Here is a 20,233-nt window from a genome sequence, read left to right on the forward strand (position 1 = left end):
TAGAAAACCTTAATGACTAAAATATACACAAATGAAGCCTTATTTTGACTAATGATGTATCAAACTTAAACAAAGTTCATAATACAATTTAAAAGCATATTTTTCTATGCTCTATTGATGGTCGCAAATAAATAAAGACCATTAAAAAAACACGGTAACATGAATAAGATTTCAATACTCACTGAATTATCTCTTGTTGTGGGTGGTGTGGCTTTTCCTTTTGCTAGCCCTAGTGCTGAATGGTATTGGGCCCATAATCCTACCATATCCTCACTACCAGGTACAGATGATACATCCTGTATATCACTATTTCCGTTTCTATGTCCTGATAAGAAAAAATACTTCGAATTAATGATGATTTTAATGCAAACATGATTTTCGATTGGTTCAAAGCAGCGAGAAGAGAGGTACTATATAATGATTATTTCACCCACTAATCAAAAAGCATGTACGAGTACGTATGAAATGTAACCAAGTAGTAAATTATTACTTTTAAACGTTTCGAAGGGTGCATGGAGCTAAAACGGAATCATGTAGCTATATCAAATAGAATATTTTAAGACTAATCTACAAGCTATAGAATAAAGGGCAGAATAATTGAAAACTGCAAAATAAATTAATCTACTTTAAGTGTTCACACAAGTCTACATATATGTTGAAAGAAGAAGAAAAATGAATTATATACTATTCTGATGTGAGACCAAATAGAATTTAGAAGAAATATATAAGAGAACATGACAAAGCAAAAAAAGGCGAATTTAACAAATTTTTGTTGAGAGAAAATCTAGAGCAAATTTTTATATACGCGGGAGAGTGAATAATTTTGTTATTCTTTTAATGGAATATAGTTTTTTGGATAAAAATCATTCTGTTTTCAACTCTAGTTTAGTAGGTTAAAGTTCGTTAACGTTTCTCTTGTTTTTCAATAGTTTCAAATAAATTAGATTCATGGAGAGCATCCAAAACAGATGTTTATTAGATATTCAAATGTTTTTTGCAGAGCTATTTTTTCAGATTTTGAGAAAAGAAATGCTTATTTGTAGATGAATTCGGAGAAATTCTGACTCATGGATTTTGTCATGGAAACTACACGTATGTGCATTCTTGAATTGTCTTGGTACAAATGAGATTTTCCCTTGTCGATATATAGTCGATTTTTACCAAATTTCATTATGAAGACCAAGTAAATTGGCATAAGATTCGCCATCGTTTAAAAAACATTTATTTTGACTGCTATTTGGTCTCTATCTGTTATAGGTGCAAAAACTCATATTGTGGTTAAACTTCGCCAAACATTCCTGTGAAGTTATCGGACGACTGCGTCTGTCTGTCTATCTGATCGTGCAAAATTGTAACTTCTGACCTAGTGAAATATTTATAGCTTCCAGAATCTTTTTCTATTTTTTCATTAATCCATCAGAAAACACCATACAGTAGAATTTCAGAAATTCACTGAAACCATTGACTTGCGTTATACGTTTTTTGCTTATTCAGCACTTTGCCTGTGAAACACAAACTTGCTTGTTCAAATTTTAACAGTAGTTGAATGGTGGCCAGAAATCAAAAAATCGCGGACTTGATGACTCTCTTTTTACCCCACACTAACTCGGTAAAATGAGAGGAACAATGTAATGAGAGAATTGTGAAAGAAGAAAACAAATTGTAGAGGTCGTAACAGATAACTTATCAATCGATCTCGGGTCTATCCAAGATAATTTCTTCAGAATAGGAAATCGTTTTTACAATAAAATTAGCGGATATCGGATTTCAACAACTGATTTAGAGATAAAATCTAGTGATAAATGAAAATTTTGGGACTACATTGAACAATTTTATCAGCTACATTTTAGCAAAAATAGCGATTATGATCTGTACAAAAGTTAATAACACGAGAGAGGGCGAGATTGTCCTACTAAATCTGTTATTATAAATTTTGTTAAAATTTTATTTTAACTTCAATTTTTAACAAATATACGTTGCGATGGTTTTAATAACACTCATTTTTATCGTAATCTTTCCTTGTAATACTTTTAAATAATAAGTAAAGAAATATATACCGAGCAATTTGAAGGATACAACTAGCTATGCCGCTGTGCTATAATATTATGTAACGTTTGACAGCGGCATTTAGTGTATGTTTAATGTTTGCAATGAAATTCAATTGTTTTAATTCACCTTTCGATATTTTTATTTACTTTATGTGTTCACAATTTTTTAAAGAAGCTCGAAATAGCACGCGGATGTCAAAAATACGTTATTGGATTATATATCTAAGTTTACAGTACTGCATACTTTTAAGACTCATAAATTATTCTTCCTTTCTTATCGTTCATCAACTGTTTTTACAATTCTTCTCCACAGGTTGTGAAGTATAGATTTTTGCACTCCAATTCATTTCTACCTCTCTTATGTGTTTCAACTATTTTTCATCACCCTCTTATGTTTTCGCCTCTTTCCCCTTCTTCAAACTAAAATATTTTTTTATTTTTAAACGATCACAACTTTTGAAATATTCCCAATAGAGACTTTTTTAGATAATTTGATTTTCTAAATAAAAGCCATCTTTATTTTTTCACGTATCTCAGTTCTTTAAATAAATAAGAATTTCATCAGTATAGACGGAGAATCTCAAATTAGGATACAAACATAAAGTTTTGATCTCATGATTAATTAAAAATATAATTGCAATATAAAAATCAATTTTTTGGTCACAAAATAAGGGCGCGCATATGAGGAGTTCAATTCGTTCTGTCAGATAATTAGAACCGCTATTTTGAGCTGCTATCCGTCATATACCGAGTGAGTTTTATGTATGGAACGCCTCAATAATCTCGGAAACGACTTGTAGATTTCTATGAATTTTTGTCTACAGGGGTCTTGTCATACGGCCAGTATTATGATGGTATCTACATTGTTGTCAAATCTTTTCTTTTTCCCAAAAAATAATGAACTTTTTTATTTCCAATGTATCACCCTGCATATTTTTCGCTTTTCGAAAACCTTAAGAAATACTTATAATTTTTCATCTACGACTCCTACAATAACAAATTTGACGTTTCCATAAATTATTATTATTTAAGTTTATTGAAAGTCACAATGGATTATTTTTCTGAACAAACACGAATTGATATTTTAATGATATTAGGGTATGATGATAGGCGTAGAAGTCAACAAGAAACGTGTAATATCTTTAATAATTTATATCCTAACCGAAATCCCAAAACAAAATCTACTGTCAGTGAATGAGTAAACAAGTTTAAAGAAACTGGTTCAGTAAAAGGTTTATCCAAATCAGGGCTCAGAAAAACTGCATCAAATTGAAAACAAATCTTTAGATGTTTGTGTCTTGTTAGAAGACGATCCACACGTGAGAACTACACAAATACTCAGGAAACTTGATATTTCGCAACCATCCCTTATGAAAATTTTACGTGATAATAAATTACATCCATACAAAGTAAAGTGTTGTCACCTAAAAAACATCGTTTATAAAACAAAACCTGCCAATATTTAGAAATTAAAAGATAGAATTATCACAGAGATAAGAAGAATTGAACAGTCAGGGATGCTTCAAAATGTATTGCAAACTTTTAAAAATGGCATGGCTTGTTGTATTGAAGTTAATGGACATTTTGAGCTTCTGCTCTAATCTCCTTTACTGTATGTTTTCGAAAATTCGTAATTTTTCTACTTCACAAATCTGGATCTACTTCTAACATGACACAAACATTTAAAGATTTGTCTTCAGTTGTAGATTTTCTGCGCCATGATTTGGATAAATATTTTACTAACTTATTGACACTAGATCTTGATACAAGATTTGTATTAGTACATAAATTATTAAAGAATATTCATATCAAACGAGTTTATTCAATCTTAGCCAACTAAATGTACAATATTTATTATAACTTTGGTGGAGATACTGTAAATGTAGCTGTAACTCCGAAATTATAGCATTTTGGTATGGAAAATATCACATGAAAAATTATCTTAAGGATTTCTAAAATCACAAAATGTATAGGTTGATCCATTTGAAATAACAAAGTTCATTATTTTTCCGGAAAAAGGAAAAATTTGACAACAATGATACCGGCCGTATCACAAAATCATTGTGCGTAAAAATTCATAAAAATCGTATAAACCGTTTTCGAGATAATTGAAGCGTTCCATACATAAAACTCACTCTGTATAATTGAATTAGTTAACACTTGAAAAAACACTTAAGAATTACTTCTAACGTTACTTGTTTGATGTGTTCCTACACCATCTTAGAACCAACCAATGCATCAACTAATGTAAATTTCGCGGATTGTCGCCAATCAGAGAACTACTGAAAAATGTTAGATGGCGAGAGTTCAATGACCCCCTTGTTATCTATATAACGTCTAATACCCAAGGATGGCACTTGTTAAGTCCTTCAGCAGAAAAAATGCCTTAACCAATCATTTAAAAATGACACTGGCTCTTAAACAAAATATTAATATTTGTTCACAAGTATTTCAAAATATCGACGAAAAAACAATAATTTTTTTGCCCAATTGATTGAATTAATAGGATTCAATACAAACTCTGAATGTACATTTCGATTTACCAGTAAAAATTAATCAGCTTGTCTAAATTTGTTAACATTGTATGAACAGCATCGAAGTTTACTGATTAAACTATTTTATAAACAGTTGAATTTCACTGCATTTGTTCGGCTTTGAATTTGCAATTCAATCACTGACATTGCCACAAAAACAAGGACGAACAAAACAACAAGTCGTGTGTAGGTATTTAACGTAAAGTTCAAAAATAATTGGCCATTTTATACACAACAAATATAACAAAAAAGCCTTGTTTCCTAATTAGGTTCATATATAATAAGGTTTTAAACAAATATAATGTCACTAATCATAATATTTACGAGTCTGTTTGAAATATCAAATTAACATATTTTCACTAAATTCATATACACGGTACTTAGTTACAGAAATTGAACAAATTTTACATTTTTTGACTGTTTGTTTCGGCTAATAACTGCTTTTATTCTAGAAAATTCATTAATTTCAATAAAATAATAGCAAGTTTATTTATTCTAAGAGGTGAGCCGATTCCGTGGTTTCAGTCTGACTATTCCACGCAACGATTCATCTCTTTTGTTCAATTTCAATACTTCAATCTTCGAAATTGTCCGAAAAAAATGTAAACTGTGAAGATAAGATGGATGAAAAACTGAAGAAAATATGCTTACCATCGAGAACAGCAATACTACTGATTTTAAGCCAACAGGGAGGATAACCGACTGAACCTTATAAATATAAGGGACCTGTTGGTAGATGTCGGTGCGAATGGAAATAGTTATTGGCAGGACGGGTAAACAAATATGTAAAATTCGTCTTCTCGGTGAGTTTTGAAGGAAAAATTACTAACTACATACATACTTCCTAAGCCCGAGAAAACGACAAAATCTTCCAATATGCTCCATATATTTACAAAGTTGAGACGGTTAGCTTACCAGTTAGCTCAAAATCAACACTCATAGTGTTAAAGTGTATTGGACCGTTATATTTTTCCTTTCATCAAAATAATTTACCAACTTAATTATTAAGCGTTACACAATACGAGGGTTGCTACTTAAGAATTGAGATAAACAAATAAAAACCAATATTTACAATTGGATCTGGTTTTATCGTTTTTAAAAATATTCCCTATTAAGATCAATACACTTTTGCATGTGTTTATAAGAATAAGGTGCCAAACAACCCCATCAACCCCATGTTCAAAAACGTTTTGGTATGAACTGATGTATGAGAACTCCCATTGACCAGTTATTACGAAAAACATTTGCTTCGAAGTGTTTCCTGCGCCAACAACTTTTGTAGGATTTGGGTCGTCTTGACCCATACAGTTGATTGTTGTCTATGCTTAGATTTTATAGACGTTTTTTAAACCACCGCGAATGGATTTTAACAGAATTTATTTGCATCAATCGACACGAGCTTTTTTGAGCGATTGTAAATTTATATGATATCCAACGCAAACAAATATTTTTGACAGTCAAATTTTCATGCAATATTGAATGTCTGCATGTGGAACTAATGCCTAAGTATGCCTCAATCTCATGGTATGCCATATACCGATTTTGCAATATCAATTTACGCTCAGCATCGATGTTTCCAGACACAACAGCAGATTTTGGTTAGGTTTTTTGGACGATTGTCACGAAATTCATCTTGCAGCGAAGTGCGACTACGATTGGATTTGGAAGATCAGTTAATCACGGTTGTATGGTGGCGTTGGATGGTGCTTTATCACTAAAATTCGAAGTGAGGTGATTGACATACTGCTGTGAGTAAACATCTCAAATAGCACTCGTATGACACACGTTCATATCAGTATTGCCATATCTCAAAACTTAAGTAACAATCTTCTTAATTTAGTAGATGCAGATCCCAAAATTTCACACAGAAATCAAAGTAAATAGAACACGTTTACATAGAATTCATAGAACGAACAAAATTTATCCGTAGAAAGTCAAAGGAAATTGAATTTCTGTGATAAAGGTAATCTTTGAAAACAAAACTTCTCATAAATTTATAATCTCCCAAAACTTGATATTGGAGTAAAAGCAAGCCCTCTGATGTAATTGAAGCAAGAAAGCAAGATTTCAAAGAAGTGTATGTTCCGTGTCATACTAGCTAGGATTCTAAACAAAGGATTACAGATTTGATTTAATAATCAGTTTGGTAAAAGATGGATTTTTTGTATGAGGAAGGGTAAATAAATAGTTTATCAAGAGCACATTCTTGTGGATTGATATGATCATATTTTGATTCTAAACAACTTTCTTGGATAACTCTTCTTATTTTTGTCACCATAAAAGACATATTACTTCGCAGAAAAATAAGTTTTTTGGAAAATTTTCGAATCAAACTTATATAACAAGTTATGGTGACCTATGACAGGGTGATCCTAACATGTCATGATATTTTTGAAGGCATCTATGGAAATATTACATGGTGATTCTGCTAGTAGAGGTCATCAGTCGATAAAAATTACAGTCACTACAAAAGCATTTAACACGTGGATTTATGGCAAAAACTGTCATACTTTTGCGTCTACTTTTGCAGCAAATTTTAATCAGCGTTCATGATAATTTTCAAGCAGTTGTTGTACTAGGATGGAACTTATTCTTCATAATATTGTTATATACGGATCTTAAAACAATATCATATTTGATGGATGATGAAATTTTTACAAAACTTAGCATAACGTCCAAGGATTTTTCATAATTAGTTATCGTCTTTGTCGGCCAAGTTTAGGACGATTGTTTGTTAAACTCAACTCATAGAAAAGTTTCATATTCCTTCAAGTTCTGTATTTGAATACGAATCACTAAATAATTAAGCTACCTCATCATAAGTTCTTTTACCTTAACCTCGTCATTATAAGAATTGTTCATCTGTCTTGTTTGGTGAATTTAGTTCAAATAACTTATTATAATAAACACCTTTCACTAAATAAATGAATAAATTATAATTTATGACATTTAAATGTAATTAAAGACAGAAAAACCTATTGCTTTTTGACATAAAAAATTTTTTTAATAGTTTGAATTTAAAACGACTGTAACTTTTGAACTATAAAAAGTAGAATTATGCGAACTTACGATGCTTTTTGTAATTTAATACATTATACAAAACAAAATATATACAGGGTGTACTGAGAGGTTAATAATTTATTTTGGAATAATGGTATACCTCTTCTCGATGTATTATTTGAGAATTTATTTTAATTAGCATATTGTTATACTAATTTTTATCATGAACGCGATGGATATTAGCAGCAATACGATATTATATAGATTGACAAAACACCTATATTTGTCAGAATAGCACTAATACGAATTTATGTTAGGAGATGCAGAAGAATTATAGGCTTCAGTCAAATAACTAATCAACAATAAAATCAAGTAGACGTTAGAAGATGAATTAAAGGGAAACGATGTCACTGATTATTGACGAAAAATGGATATGACATTGGTGAAATTTGACGACAAATCGAGAGAAATAAAGAATACCCCACGAGGGTGGTTCAAATATAATCCAGAATTTTTTAATTAAGACGCGAAAAATTGAGTGTCGTGAAGAGTGCCTTTCTAATATCAAGTGTATGAATGATGGCAAACTGGCCTCATGTGTGGCGCGCACCAGAATGTCAGCACTTTAGTACAAAATTTAAGCCGGATAGGTGCCAAGACTTCTAAATTTTGAGCAGAAATGCACAGGCTGTGTCTCCTGCAGCGGTATGAAGAAGAAATAAAAAAGTTATTGCAACTAATATTCACCACAGACGATATATATAGTACACTAGTATATTTAGGAGAGGAAGACGAAAGCGCACCAGTTAAAGTAAAGGTTACATTATCAGCTGGGAAGATGTTATCTACCGTATTAGAGTAACCTACTAAAAACACGGTGAAACCTGTCTACAGATCAAAACGACGCGATATTCTAATCCGTAGTGCGATATTGCTGCAAGACGACGCCAGACCGTTTACGATGAAAACGTTGAACAAATCGGGTTGGGAAACACTGAAACACCCTTCTTATAGTCCCGATTTGTCGACAATCAGTTCATTCAAAGAGGCACTTGAAGGGCTGCTATTCAAAGGCAATGCATAGGTAGAATCCTTCGTGCGCGAATGGTTACGTGACAAATGGGGAGATTTTCACGAAAAAGGCATTCGAAACCTTCAGGAAAGTTGACAAAAGTATGTAGAGCGTGACCCAGACTATCTAGAACAACTGTGAGAACTTCCAGCTCTGTAACATAATAAAATTTTTCATAGTAAAGTTCCTGTTTATAATTGAACAACCCTTGTACATCCAGCTAATTTATCCGATCCGACCACTCATATATTTTCGTACGATATCAGCTGAAATGAGTTACGTTACAGAATTGTGCAGGAATGGAATTAACACCTGCATGGATCGTGTAGTAGTACTAATGGTTCTGCAGAGTATGATCATCGATTCAAAGCAAATTTGGAAATGCATTCATTAAATGGGTTGGCCAGAGTGCGTTAAAGCTGCTCTAGATATTTGCACACAAGGAATTAATTGGCTATGAAATTATCGATGACTTGGCAAGGCTTAGAGCCACTCAAACACAAGACAATCCATTAAATATATGAAACCAACGACGACCAGAGGCTAGGTCGAGCAAAAGGACTATAAAAATATAGCCTGGGCAATTAGGACACATTCTTAATATTAAATGCACAATGTAATTCATGCTAGAAATAAGACAGCTAACGATAAAAAAATAGAAAAGTTACAGCGAGTATATATAAGCAAAAAGACGTCCTTCTTTATATGTCTTTTGAACTATATCTTTCTATACAAGTAGCAAGTTCAAATTTATATGGTGGATACACATAATCTCTTATAATAAAGCCAATTTTATTTATTCCTTTAAACATATTTGTACCAGGTGGTATACTGGTAATCTAGTAAAATATATTTCTTAAAAAACTAGTCGTAAAGCTACATAGAAACATTCTCCGACTATTTTTTATCATCACAGAAGCAAATTTTGAACAAAAAAATGCGAGACAAACATTTGGCATAAAAAGTAACCTACTCATTTTTCAGGCAACCTGCAAATTTGTTCTTTAGAGAAGAATTTTTCCAAATGTTATATTCATTAATATTCTGTTGTATACATGTTCTAGAACTTATAATAAAAGAAGCCGTAGTCTTTGAACTTTACGTGTTAAATATATGTTGGATATAATTACAAAAATGGTGTTATAATCGTGTATAGTAAGTACTATGTGTTTGATATGTGTGTTACCTTGATTATTATGGTAGTTCCACGCCAATAGCATCAACTTGAGCTTGTCGCTGTCTTTCATAGCCCCAGCTCCTGCACAGCCAATTATATCACGATTAGCGGGGTTGATTTACATCGGTAAGTTTTTTTTAGTAATTATTATGTATAGTATGTTTTAACATGGAATGGATTGTGGTAAGTCATAAAAAAATAATCAAATTTAGAGGAAATTTGAAATTTCTTCTTATCAGTTTGTGATTTCATGACAGAAAATAGTATTGAATAGTCTAGAACTACAGGTTATTGTTTTTAAATATTTAATATGAAGGATAAATAGTTTAATGAGAATGGTAAATCCAATCTGCAGAAACCTGCACACTCAAAATCAATAATAACAATGAATTTCATTACTTTATATTAACACTTTCAAGTTGATATTTTATATATTAGATTAATTGTATATTGGGGTTGAGAGTAGTAGAGTTGAATAGATCGTACCACAGAACATACCCTAAGAAGGAATGCAAACTTAGTTGTTTTTCAGTGGAAACAGCATGGCGGATTTTCGATGCCAGTATCCTCGATACTACGTGGTAGAACTATTTTATTTTCGCTGTTTATTTGAATTTACAGCACCAAATATAAACTGTATTATAGGTTATGCATCTGCACCCAGTTCTAATTCCGCAGTTTCCTGAATTCACGATTATAAACATCTTAGAACTGGGATACGCTTATTTAAAAAATAATATTTACATTAATTTTCAACTAAACCAAGGAAATTAGTGGAAATAATCACAATATCACTTTTAAAATGACAAAATATAGATTTTTCTAACAAAGTGAAGTTGAACAGATTGCGTATCATTACAATAATGTAGTACTATCATTGTTATCATTCTGGGATTTAACAAAAAAATATTGTTATGAATACAAGTGAGCTGAGGAACATAAAATTTTGTTACCGAAGTTGTATTTGTACATAGAAAGAGCAAAAGTTTATCCTGTATAATGCATCGTTTTCCTGTACCATGACTATGACTATTTCTTAACTGTGAATCAATTAATTCTTTCGATTTCTGACATCTTCTTCAATGTCTTTAACTGCTCTTTGTTATTCTTCAAACTGTTTTTCAATTTTGATATTTTGGCTATTTGACCTATATACATTACCATTTTCCTAGGTATTAAATTGTTCTTACTAGTTCCAGCTACAGTCGAAAAACCCAATTTTTGTTTGTCAACACTACTAATTTCCATCACTTGAAAACTCCAATAGCTCTTCTATAGGTAATTTGCCAGGTGTTGAGGCATAAACACTCGGACTTCAACTATACCTATATGTATAGCATAGGTATGTTCTTGGTTTTCTATACATGAATTTTGACATAACTGTGATCTTCATAAATAGAAGAAGACAATGAAGGCAGATGAGAATAAGAAATAGATAGGGTAGCTTATTAAGCTACCCCATCTTAATAAGATTCTTCCCATTTAGAACACACCAGAAAAGCTTTTGGAAAATTGAAAAAAAAAATGTTTATGTATCTTGACAACACTACGATTGGTAAGTGGCAGAGCTAAATTTGTGTTGCCAAAATTTACGTGCCAGTTGACCTTCTTATTGGGTATGTTTTGTGGATCATACTGTTGTGGTTTTAATGTGGGTGTATAAAGGAAATTTTATGTGGGATATGGTTTTGTTGTAGTAATGGCCGTATTATAGGAGAAATTTTCCTCTGAGGGCTCAGCTTGTGATGATATTTTTTTGGATTGGAATATTTTTTCTAGGGTAAAGTTCGCTAAACACGTGCATACATATATCGCGGATCGACTTGGGAGTATTAAATTAACAAATAAAATGAAATAAAAATGGAATGACTTCCTGATAAAGAGCGGTGCTGGGACCCTTTGTTTCAAGATATTGATAGTAATTGATGATGATGATTACATTAATCAGAAAATCTTCCAGTTTCCTTAAAAAATAATAACTTATTCCAATAATCTTATAATGAGAAATCTGTCCATTTAAAATTAACGAAAAAATTATAACCTTACTTAATTTGAACAAAAAAAATGTTTGTGTCGATAATAAAAATCTAGTGCCGTTGTAAAACCAACCCCGCTCATTTTTTTTAATCGGTAATTTTGCTATTTAGATATGTGTGTTTAGTTTGTTAGAAAGAAATAGAATATTAAATGCAGCCCATAATGAACAAACTTGTTTTATTGAACATCGAATTCTTACCACCATAATGATCTTCATCGTTTCCTTCAGACGACTCCGGGGTAGGTAGATTTTCCTGAAACAAATTAGATATTTGAGCTTACTCCATAGTATATATTTTTAACGATTCTTCTTCAATTTGACACCAGGAGTCAAATGCATATTATGAACTAAGGGCGAATTATACATTGTTATTTTTTTTAAAGTATTACAATACGAGGGTTGTTACTTAAGTTTTAATATATGGCAACACTGATGTGAATATATCAAATCTGACATTAGCAAATGAGTTTGACATCTTTAATGGTGAACGTACTCAGAACGTGTTATCGTGAGAGTACTCTTTGGGTTGTTCACAGTTACTTGAAACATTCATCTTCACTCTTTGGGCGGCCTCCAATGTGAAAAAATTCTAATCGCGGTGCTTCAAAAGACGTCTATGGGATCGTGATAGGCGACGAATCATGGATCTATACATAGGGATCCGAAACTACATCACAATCTTTGGACCAACCAAATCCAACAAAAGTTGTTCGCGGACAAAGCACTTAGAAGCAAGTTTTTCGTGATAACTGGACAGCCGTTCCAATAGAGCAACGTAGAACAGCCAATTTTGAACGGTATATCAGTAGTTTTGTCCTATTGTCGCCTTTTCGGTTGACAATTGCGCTCCGCCACTGTTCCTAACAAAATGATTGCTCAAGTAGTTACCGATAGTGCCATGCCAGTGTAATTCGAAATATGATCCTGGTTGCAGTGCCGGCCGGTATGTCATTGACCCTTCTAACCATGCGATTTGCGATTGTGAAAATTTGTTCTGCTATAAAAAGTAAACTTCCAAGTGACGTAGTTATCTTTTAGCATCAACAGGTCGTTTTCTTCGTGTTTCAAAAAACATCTACGTCTTATAAACAGTGCATCGAAAGATACGCATACACAATGAGTTTTAGCTGATTCGTTTCTTAACGAAATTGTTTTACGCAATTTCTTGTGAGATTTTTTTATTTGCAGATAGAAAAATATTATTTTATTTTACATATTTTTCACAGTTTTTTTATGAGTTGAATTACAAAAGAAGTCACTAAGTATTAAGATACCATATAAATCACAATCATTATAGATTGTATCGACCGTAAACTTATGTTTTATAAAATTAACAATATACCTGACAAAAAACCTTATTTTACATTAAGTAAGTCTCCGATGTAGTGAAAAAATTTTTTATATCCAATTTTGGATTCATTAATAGGGATAATTACTTTCAACAATTTTCCGGCGTTTTATTGAAATGTTATACAAATAATAAAATAAGCTTCTGCTTCAGCTGCACCTTTTTCTTTTTATGATATTTTATTATTGCAACATTTTTAGGTTTAAAAGAAGCTGGGAGTCAGATCTGGAGAATATGGTTAAGTACGAAAGAAATTTAAGTCGATTTAATTGAATTTTACAATGGTTTTTATAAAGATGATTTTATTATAAATTCTTTTCTCTACTCCACTTTTTTGTTTGTTGGTGAGTGACTCCGCAATCTTCGTGGTTGAACACTTGAAATACTTCTCAAACTCAGAACATTTAAGTTGTAATTTCTGAAACCTTTCTGATATTCATTCTGAATACTGTTTACGCTATCACTACACCAAAACTCACATAGGTACTCTTTGAGGCTAACGGCGAACCTAACTAATTGACTGTAAGGAATAGGCTTTTTTTGACCATATTTATACTATTATTATATTTAACAACCTAAAAAATCAACTCCAATTTTACATTGCTTGGCAATGCTCATTTTTTCTATCTATCCATGTATTGTATGAGCTAACTGCTGTATCAGCCGGACATTAACAGACCTCTTAGTTTGCCCAAAATTACAGTGCAGTGGGTATTCCTCAGCCATGCTAGTAGATTTTGCGTTTTTTTGCCTTATACGGTTTTTACTAGGTCTAGTTCATTGCCGTTTTGAGTTAGATGTGTAGTGATTCAATTCATGATTACATATCAACGCAATCCTTTTTCTTTTGAGTGAAGAGTTCTGATCTAATCTAATCTAATTTGTTGTTGATTGTATTCCATTGTCAGACAACGCGTCACCTACTTTGAAATAAGTTTTTCATGCTCATTTAAAATATGATATTGCAATAACAATTTACGCACAGCATAGATGTTTTCTGTTACAACAGCCGATTTTGGATGACAATCACGAAATTAATTCCGTAGCAAAGTGCGATAACAATTGGTTTCGGAAAACCAACGAATCACAGTAGCTCGAGATGGTGCCTCATCACCAAAAGCCGAAGCGAGTTGATCGGCAAACTGTTGTTGGTTTAATCGTCATAGAAAACCAACACACGAATATGTTCGGTATTCAATTCCATTTTTTGACCAAGATGACATCGGTATTGCCATATATCAAAACTTAAGTAGCAATCTTCTTATACTATTTGTTTTTGAAAAATACCGCACTATTTTAGCTTCTTAGCCGGAGACTTTATATCAAAATAGTGCAATTCAAAAGTTTCCCAATTTCCGTTTCTTGGAGACATTATAAATTCAAATTTGTAACTGAATATTGGCAGTTGTAAACTTACTAGGTAATTTTTATAGATGGCATTACAATAACAATAAATTTTAACGGGACTTTAAAAGTAGTAACAACTCGATCAACTTTCGAAAGACTCCATTCAATAATACCAATTATTGTTTCTATTTGGATTAGATCAATGAACAGTAAAAGTTAAGCGCGTGTTTAACTAATTTAAATCTCAAGTTCGCCTCAGGATAGTTATCTTTTTTTGTAATTCTTCTAGTTTTCATACAATCAATAATTGGATATTGATTAATAAATTATTTTCAATAACTACAATTGTAATATATTGTTGTCAAGGTCCCCCTGGGTAATAAACAAAAAGACAAGGAGTAGAATACTAGCAGCAGAGATGAAACTACTAAGAAAAATAAAGGGGATCACGAGGATGGACAGCATAATAAATATATTAATTATAAAAAAATATCAAACAGGAACCAATATAAAAAAACTAGTAAAAAGATGCTTAAGATGGTCCGGAGACATAAGGAAAAGAGCACCACAAAGATCGAATAAGATAGTAACAGAATCAAGAATACATGAGATAATAAGGAAAGAGTAACCCAGAAAAACTTGGCTAGAGCGCGTAGCAGGAAAAGGAGAAAGAAAAGGAAAACAATATGGCAAATGAATAGAGTGGAAACGCATCGGAAAAAATGGATATAATAAGAATGAAAACTGGAACTCCAATAATCTAATGATCGAGAAGATATAAAGAAGAAAAATATTTGGTATGCGGGACAATATAATCGATCCATGATTTTCTAAATCAGTAATTTGCATAGAGTGCAATTCTGTAAAACGACAATCAAACATAATGCTCATTTTTGGAGCAACCAATAGTATGATAAGGCAATATGTTGGAGACTTATTATTATCCAAGCACCAAGATTATTTCTCGAGGGGTTCTGGCCCGAGTGCATTCTTGGTGTTTATACTATCTCTACTACCAAATTTAAGGCAAAAATTAAAAATCTTCGTTATAAAGTAGCACTGAACGCTTATTTACTCTATTAGGCTAGAAATAAGTAAGCAGCATAAACTACTGGAGAACTATTATTACCGAAAATGGGTTCCTAGCTTATTTTCAAGAATTTTCAAATAAGCTTCTAGTCTCTGGTCTCATTATTCGATGTTGAGGGCGACGCTTTTGCTGAGAGACAACATCAACATCCAAATTTTCGAAGGTAGTAAGTTATCTTGACGGAGAAAATGACAATTATAAACCTCAAAAGTCATCTTCTGTTAAATTTTTAACACAAGCGCCTGATGAATGTTTTATTGTTTTTAGAGTAAGTAACTTTTCTCATTTTCATTTTTCAATATTAGAACGAGCGATAATTGCTCTTCGCTGAAATTTGTGATTAAGCATACAAAAAATTAAAATATACTTAACAATTGAATCAAGTATAAATTTACCTAAGCTCTTTGTTTGTACTCGAAACGGAAAGTCAATAAGGCAAAATACTGGCCATAACACAATTGCACACATGCCTAGTGAGCATGATGGTTTTTTAAAATTAGCAAATCCATGTTACACAAGCCACAATTCCACTGATACTATTTTAGTTGCTGGTGATGGAAGTACTCTTTAACTAAATTAACATCGGTGCTGGAAACAAGCAGCGGAAGCGGAGGGTTAAGTTGAAGACAGCCTTGCTGTTAAAAACAATTGCTAGAACGGTGCAAAGAACATCAACTTCTAAATCAACTTTGCTCGTTACATCATCAGTTGAAACACTAGCCTCAATTCCTACTTCAAGTCCCGTAGTACCAGGTCCTGGTTTGGCTACTATAAATAACACTGTAGTCAGAATACCCACTTCTAACCTTCCGAAAAAAGATTAGAACCAACGATACATATGCCATGCCATAATAACCAAATTTTCTTTTCTGTTTCTGTTTATACAGATTATTTATCTATCTAATTAAGTAAAATTCTGGTGTTTGATTAACTAAATTAGTACACTAAAGACCTTAAATACAATCTTTTAGATTTTTATTAAGTACTAATCTCAAAATTGAACAAAGATATTGAACAAATTATTATTAACTACTAGCAGCGTTGAGGTAGTTGGTTAAGACATGCTAAGAACGTGTATAGTACTGAAAAAAAATTGTGATTGGCTAGATGATGAAAACGATTGAACTATTGTGTGTAGCCACATATTTTCATCAAGATCTTCGTTTAAGACATTATGAAGTGATTCTGGCGTCAAGTTTGATTGCCGTTTAAGAAATCAACATAATTTCAAATAATGCTTTAATATAGAACTCATAAAGATCTGTATGCGAAAAGTCATTATGATTGACGCATGCACAGAAGAGTTTCTGTGGAGACCTCTGAGAGCATACTTCCACGACAGGCATGTACCTTCAATAGATTGGAAGGACATAATATAAGAATATACATGGCAACGAGAATTTTCAAATGTAGATGTTATAGATTCAAGTCCAATTAAAATATTTGATTGAAGAAAATTATTTTTGTTTAGCTTTATTTCAGTCTCTAACACAACCTAACCTTACAAAAATTACTAAATTTTCATTTTATTTATTAATCTTTCGTGAAAATAATGCATTTACAGATACAGATACACAGATAGATCTTGGTGAGATCTATGTAATAAAGTTATCCATGGTTCGATATCTGTTAACCTTCCTGAGATAATGGCCACTTCCTGTATCTCCAGAAGTAAAAGTTCATACTTGTGCCAATGTTCTATATTGATTCTATTATTCATGTCTTATATATATACTTCTAGTATAGAATAGATATCGACAGAGAGATGCTTTATATTTAGTATCAACTTTTATACTTGTTTTAACATTTTCGTTCCAAATATTATGTATTCAAATTATTTTCGTCATCCTGTATTGACTAATAATATTTTTTCAGTTTTAGTTCAACTGTATCCTTGACTGGTTCAATATAATATATAAGTACGTATTTATTTGCCCCTTCAAAACATTGTCATTACATTACAGACGGCCTATATAAATACCATAAAATCTCGAATTTTTCTGAGTACACTTTATTATATATTGTTTACCAGGGAGCTAGAGGTAAAACGGATTATAGGTAAAGGTGAGGGGCTGAAAGGGATTGGTAATAGCCCGTAGTGATCAGTCCTGGGCAAACAGGGACATTATGGGAAATGTGTGCGCGCGTAATGCCGTATCGTATCCCTTTTGGCTGGTCACCGCTCTCCTTCCCAAATCAATAACGTGCTCCTCTCAGTGACAGCGTATGAAATGACTCATGCAGAATTATATTGAATACAATTGATGTATTGTTGGCATTAGCAAGATAATGTAAGTACAAAATTATTTTTTTTTTTTCGTGAAAGTGGATTTTGAGTTATGGCCGCTATATCAAAAAAATGAATTAATAGATAAATGTCGAGATCAAACTAATAACTTCTGGACTTGAGTAACATTGGTAAAGAACAAAAGATAATCCGATAATAAAATGGAAGAATAGTGTTTATGATTATCTTAGTTTGTTTCTTGACCAATTTTTTTACGTTAAGATTTTTAATTTAGTTTGAAAATTTAGTGAAAATTTTTATAGTAATTTTTCTTGCAGCAGCATAATTAGAGAATATTAGAAAATATGGAATATGAAAATAGAGGAAATATATAGAAGACGAAAATAATTGAATATGGAACTATAAACGAATATGATGAGATGAGAGATCTTTGGAAGATTCGCTGATGAAGAAATGCCCATGTAAAATCAAGTTACAGATTAGTGAAATTACGTAATCAAAATAGAATATACCTTAGACGTAAAAGATGTCTAGAATTCCGTCTTAAGAAAGCTCGATGATATGGAAACGCGCAAGAAGCATCCATAGTTACTGATAATTTAGAAATTTTCTTCCAGATACAACACATACAAAGTAATAGAGAGCTTTCAAAAGAAATTAACATACAGATGATGAGAATAATTGAAGATGGAACTATAAACTAATATGATGATACGAGAGATCTCTTATTTGGAAAATTTGATGATGAAGAAATACCCACGTGAAATCAACTACATTTAATGAAAAATATCTTACAAACCATACAAAACTTTTATATAGTATTTTTCGAACAGCTTCATTCTGAAAATTAATGAAAAATGTTAATAAACTTACAGATTAGTGAAATTACGTAACCATAATAGATTATACCTTAGATGTGAAAGAAGATGTCAAGAAATTCCGTCTCAAGAAAGCTCGATGATATGGAAACGCGCAAGAAGCAGCCATATAAGTTGGTCATTTAGATATTTTCTTCCAGCTACAACACATACAAAGTAATAGAGAGCTTTCAAAAGAAATGAACTTACAACTTCACTTATTTCAACATTTCAGTTATTAATGAAATATTGGTTGTTTAATTGGAGATTGATGAAAACTATGAAATTTTTCCAATGCTTGCGATAAATATTATAGCAGTTAAATCATGATTCCACATTTTACAACTATAATTTAAAGAATAATTACTCTATAATTCTTCATGTCTCATATCCTATCAGCTTAAAGTGATAATTTATATCGATTAGAGCTTTGTTACAGGAAATTCTTTCCCAGATTTATATTCGGAAAATATATTAAAAAGAAAACCTATACTTCATTACCTCAACCCCATAATAATAAATCTTTATCACCAAATCGGCAAAATTTTCGTCATAAATTTCGATACAATAATATAAATTGTCTACAAAAAATAAACTATGAATATATTTAGGGTTGTTGAAAAGTCATCATAAATATATAATGATCATAAAATCCTGTATTCCCACTGTGGGTATCGGATGTGTGTGTCTTCTTTTTCCAAGATTTCCTTGGGTGTCTTCGTTTTCTCTTTTTCATTTCTTTAGCTCGCCAAATCATTTTCGACGGTCTATTGTTCTCCATCCTACGACACCTCTGCTTGCTTTTGAATAAGTTCGAACTTTCAGTATCATGTATAAGGACTGGTCAAAAACAAAACGTTCATTTTGGTGTTTCTGTTTTTCTTTTTTTTTCACTCCTTTCAATACATCATTCATCATTATTATTATGAATAGTATCGTAATCAGTACTCCCTCTATCTTCTTTTTTCTTTTGTCATTAAATATTTTGATTGGTAATTATTTTTCCTCACCTGGTACCTCGTTATTTCATATATACATTTGATATTGTTTCTCAATTTCAATACAACTCCTCTTTGTTATATAGCTTCTGACGCTGTCAAATCCATTTTGAATGTCTATATAACCGATGTAGATTTTTTAATTTGTTCTCTATTATTTGGCCCAATGTATATACCTGTTCTTGTGTATTTTCTTCTTCTAAAGTTCTTTTGCGATTCTTCTTATTCGATGTCTATTATTTCCCTGAGATAGGTACTCTCGTGGATTTTCACATTTCTTGAAAAGTTCTGAGCTTTGCTAACAATCTATTCCAAAATTCACTTCTTCTGTTCTGATTGTTATTTGTTTGTGAGTGAATCCGCAGAATCACAACAAAATTTTGATTAGAATTTTGTGGTACTTAAAAATTTCAAATCATTTTCACACTCAAAACAATAACTTGAAATGGATGAATGCTTGTTCTTAACAATTTATT

General features: G+C 31.7%; 1 protein-coding gene across 4 annotated transcripts in view; it reads right to left on the reverse strand.

Moving 5' to 3' along the window:
• The window catches only part of LOC130445503 (nucleolar protein 4-like), a 92,772-nt gene that overhangs the window by 41,114 nt on the left and 31,425 nt on the right, over positions 1–20,233 (reverse strand). For 2 of the 4 annotated variants that reach the window (XM_056781152.1, XM_056781153.1), the window contains 3 exons: positions 12,068–12,122; positions 9,841–9,912; positions 183–325 (listed from right to left, as the gene is read on the reverse strand). In XM_056781152.1, coding sequence (XP_056637130.1) covers positions 183–325; positions 9,841–9,912; positions 12,068–12,122 — 270 coding nt within the window. The remainder of the gene's footprint in view (positions 1–182; positions 326–9,840; positions 9,913–12,067; positions 12,123–20,233) is intronic. The other 2 variants (XM_056781154.1, XM_056781155.1) reach the window with 1 other exon arrangement.

Source organism: Diorhabda sublineata, chromosome 6, assembly GCF_026230105.1.
Source record: "Diorhabda sublineata isolate icDioSubl1.1 chromosome 6, icDioSubl1.1, whole genome shotgun sequence".
Classification (NCBI taxonomy): Eukaryota; Metazoa; Arthropoda; class Insecta; order Coleoptera; family Chrysomelidae; genus Diorhabda; species Diorhabda sublineata.